Source organism: Mandrillus leucophaeus, unplaced genomic scaffold, assembly GCF_000951045.1.
Source record: "Mandrillus leucophaeus isolate KB7577 unplaced genomic scaffold, Mleu.le_1.0 Scaffold731, whole genome shotgun sequence".
Classification (NCBI taxonomy): Eukaryota; Metazoa; Chordata; class Mammalia; order Primates; family Cercopithecidae; genus Mandrillus; species Mandrillus leucophaeus.
Window position 1 is genome coordinate 597,088 of NW_012107931.1, and position 4,378 is coordinate 601,465.

Sequence of the window (4,378 nt, forward strand, 5' to 3'; positions counted from 1 at the left end):
TCACCATGTTGGCCAGGCTGGTCTTGAACTCCTGACCTCAGGTGATCCACCCGCCTCGGCCTCCCAAAGTGCTGGGATTACAGGCATAAGCCACCGCGTCCTTTTTCTTTTATAAACTTGTGACTATCCTAATCTCCCCTGAGAAAATAGCAGAAAAGGTCACATATGAGAGAGACCACAGCAATGCGAATTCAAAATGTCATCCTTGTCTGCATATGGGTTGGCTGCCAGGCTTCTCAGGAGAGGGCATGAGTGGCGTGGTGGTCCTTGGCTCTCTAAGAACTTATCCTTGCCTCTCCCTTTACACCTGTTGCCCGGGCTCATTCCTCGTGCTCCAGCCCCACGCCTGTCTTTCTGATCCTTAGACCATGTCAGTCACGCCTGTGTTTGGATCTTTCCAGTCAGCTCTTCCCTTTGCTTCGGCTTCTCCTCTAGCTGCTTCTCAGCTGAGTTTCTTCTTAGCCATTCGTTTATTCAACGGCTTTTAAATTGGGTCATTACAATTATTAGGCACAATGCTGGGCACTGAGAGTTGCGTGGTGAGCAAGAGGAGCTCATGGTTTAAAGAAGGGAGACCCAGGCGATCCCCTGGATGGGTGCGAATGTTCCCCAGTGCCAGGAAGGAGCGGGAGGGTGCATTGAGAGCTCGTGAGACGGATCTGATGGAGTCTAGGGAGTAGCAGATGCTTTCCTGAGGAAGTGAGGATGAAGCTGGGATCTGAAGATGGAAGAGGAGGCAGAGTGATCTAATTTGAGGCCAGGCTCTGTCTCATCCATGGCTAAGTCCAATTGATTTTGCCTTCTCAATATCTCAAATCTATCCACTTGTCTCCCTCCAGCGAATCCCCACTGACCCCACTGACTGAGTCTGAGGGACATCTTCAGGTTTCACCAGTCACTTGGAGCAGCGTTTGGTGGCCCCTTTCCCTCTGCTTTCCTGATGCGCACCCTCTAGTTTTCTTCCTGCTTCTTAGATCCGTCCCTCCTGAGTCCCATGTGATATTGCCCCCTATCTACCTATAACCAGTTGCAAAGTCGCAGAGTTCCTCCAGGTCCAGCCCAGGCCGCTCACTTTCTCTCCAGGCAAGCAGGAAATTCTATCCATGATGTGGCCTCAGCTATTGCTTACACAGAGATGGCCTACAGCTTTAATCACTCAGGCATCTCCTCTGCACCATAACTGTTTACTTAACATTTCCTCTAAGTGGAAATGTTAACAGCTTGATATGTGTCTAAAATAAAACTCATGATCTTTCCCTCTAACCCTGTTCTCTTCCAGAATTCCTGGTGTCAGTGAATAGCCCACCATCCTGTTACACAAGCCAGAGATCTTGAGTCATCTTTGATGCCTTCTTCTCTATCACTCCCATATCCAATCAGTCATTGAGTTCTGGAGATTTGACTTTCTAAATAAATATCTTTCAAGTTCACCTACTCTTCTCCCTCATCCACCACCACCAGCTTAGTCCAAGTCACCGTCAATTTTTGCTTTGTCGCCCAGGCTGGAGTGCAGTGGCGCGATCTCGGCTCACTACAACCTCCGCCTCCCGGGTTCAAGTAATTCTCCTGCCTCAGCCCCTTGAGTAGCTGGGATTACAGGCACGCGCCACCACGCCCGGCTAATTTTTGTATATTTAGTAGAGACAGGGTTTCACCATGTTGGCCAGGATGTTCTCGATCTCCTGACCTCATGATCCACCCGCTTCGGCCTCACAAAATTCTGGGATTACAGGTGTGAGCCACCACCCCTGGCCTCAGATTGGGCTCTTTGAATCATCACATCACATCACATCACACCACACCACACCACACCACACCACACCACACCACACCACATCACATCGCATCACATCACATCACATCACATCACATCACATCACATCACATCATCTACCTCAAATCTTAAAATCCTTCCGTGGCTTTTTAATTCCTCTTAGGAGGAAGAAAGGAATCTTCCATATTGTCTGCAAGGCCCTGCCTGATCTCAAACCACTCTCTCCTTATTGCCTCCACTGAAGTCTTCTGTGGAATTTGAGGGGCATTGGCCTCCTTGCTTGGACTTGGGAAACCCAATAACACATTTACGACCATCTCTCAGGGTGAGAGTGATTCTGTAGATGGCTACTCCTTTCTGTCTTATGTTGATCTTTCTTAGCTTCGGTTAAAGAGAGGGTCTTGTCTGTTAGTCCTCAGAATGTATTCTCCTTGGAGCTGTGTTAGTCAGGATTCTCTGGAGCGAAGAACTAAAAGGCTAGATGTATATATGAAGGGGAGTTTATTAAGGAGTACTGACTCACACGATCACAAAGTGAAGTCCCATAACAGGCCATCTGCAAGCTGAGGAGCAAGGAAGCCAGTCCAAGTCCCAAAACTTCAAAAGTAGGGAAGCTGACAGTACAGCCTTCAGTCTGGCTGAAGGCCGAAGAGCCCCTGGCAGACCACTGGTGTAAGTCCAAGAGTCCAAAAGCTGAAGAACTTGGAGTCTGATGTTGAGGGCAGGAAGCATCCAGCATGGGAGAAAAATGAAGGCCAGAAGGCTCAGCAAGTCTGCTCATTCTATTTTCTTCTGCCTGCTTTGTTCTAGCCATGCTGGCAGCTGATTAGATGGTGCCCACCCAGATTGGGGGTGGGTCTGCCTCTCCCAGTTCACTGACTCAAATGTTAATCTCTTTTGGCAACACCCTCACAGACACACCCAGGAACAATACTTTGCGTTCTTCAATCCAATCGAGTTGACATTCAGTATTAGCTATCACAGAGCCCAAGACCCTCTACATACCTATCACACGCTATGTGGTTCTTGTTAATGGATATTATTTGTGAATGAAAGAATGAACTATCTTTAAAATGTAGATTTTTCCTGTGTGTGTATATGTGTGTGTTTTGTTTTGTTGTTGTTGTTATTGTTGAGACAGAGTCTCCCTCTGTTGCCCAGGCTGGAGTGCTGTGGTGGGATTGCGGCTCACTGAATCCTCCACCTTTCAGGTTCAAGTGATTCTCCCGCCCCAGCCTCCAGAGTAGCTGGGATTGCAGGTGCCACCACTACACCTGGTTAATTTTTGTATTTCTCGTAAAGATGGGGTTTCACCATTTTGGCCAGGCTGTTCTCAAACTCCTGTCCTCAAATGATCTGCCCACCTCGGCCTCCCAAAGTGTTGGGATTACAGGCATGAGCCACCGCTCCTGGCCTAATATGTAGATTTTCCTGGTTCCCTCTTGATTATGAGACTGTGATCCAGGATATTCACAGGGAATCACTCTTAAGAACACTTGCAGTGTCTCTACAGATTTCTTTGTTTTCCCATTGTAGCCATGGAAATAAAGAAACCTTCTCTTGCCGGGGAATCAAGCTGGCTGTGGACTGGTTCAGGGACAGAGGACACACCTACATCAAAGTTTTTGTTCCATCCTGGAGGAAGGACCCACCAAGAGCTGACACCCCTATCAGAGGTATGCTGGAGCAGATGTATGCCCAAGAGGTACTAGACACGTTTCCTTGGTGCACTTCTAACATCAATAGTCAAATATCTACTTAGTTGTTTGTTTAATGATGTTTGTCTTCCTCACTGCGCTATAAGCTCCATGAAGGCACTGATTATGACTGTTCAATGCCATAGCCCCATCACCTAGCACCTAGCACCTAGCACCTAGCGTTAACACCTGGTATTCAATAAGTAGTTCAAAATTAGGTGTTCATTAAGCAGTTGTTGAGTAGATGAATGAACAAATTACTCTTTTGGTGTGTTAAGTTATCAGAATAATTGTGCCTGACACCTTTTAATACCTGAAGAGACACTGGATCTGTATTCCACTCCTAATAGTTTATAGGATTTGAAAGAGACATTTATTTGGTCAGGTAATATTTATTTACTGAATACCTCATCTAATCTCTTTATTTAAAAAGAAGAAGAAAACTGAGACCCAGGGAATTCTTCTTCTTATTTTTTGAGACCGAATCTTGCCCTGTCGCCAAACTGGAGTACAGTGGCACGATCTCGGCTCACTGCAACCTCCTCCTCCCAGGTTCAAGTGATTCTCCTGCCTCAGCCTTCTGAGTAGCTGGGATTACAGGCACGTGCCACCACACCCAACTAATTTTTATATTTTTAGTAGAGATAGGGTTTCACCATGTTGGCCAGGATTTTCTCAATCTCTTGACTTCGTGATCTGCCCCCCTCAAAATCCCAAAGTGCTGGGATTACAGGCAAGAGTCACCTCACCCAGCCTCTTCATTTTTAATTCTTCAATCAGCTAGGAATATTTTAAGCTACAAATATTAGAATACTGCGGTTTTATTATTTATTTATTTATTTTTGAGATGGAGTCTCACTATGGCTCATTGCAGACTTGCTCTCCCCTGGCTCAGGAGATCCTCCTA

General features: G+C 46.5%; 1 protein-coding gene across 1 annotated transcript in view; it reads left to right on the plus strand.

The window, feature by feature from the left end:
- ZC3H12D (zinc finger CCCH-type containing 12D) overlaps positions 1 to 4,378 on the plus strand; it is a 51,243-nt gene that overhangs the window by 31,625 nt on the left and 15,240 nt on the right. The window contains exon 3 of the mRNA XM_011965666.1: positions 3,311 to 3,450. Within this exon, the coding sequence (XP_011821056.1) occupies positions 3,311 to 3,450 (140 nt within the window). The remainder of the gene's footprint in view (positions 1 to 3,310; positions 3,451 to 4,378) is intronic.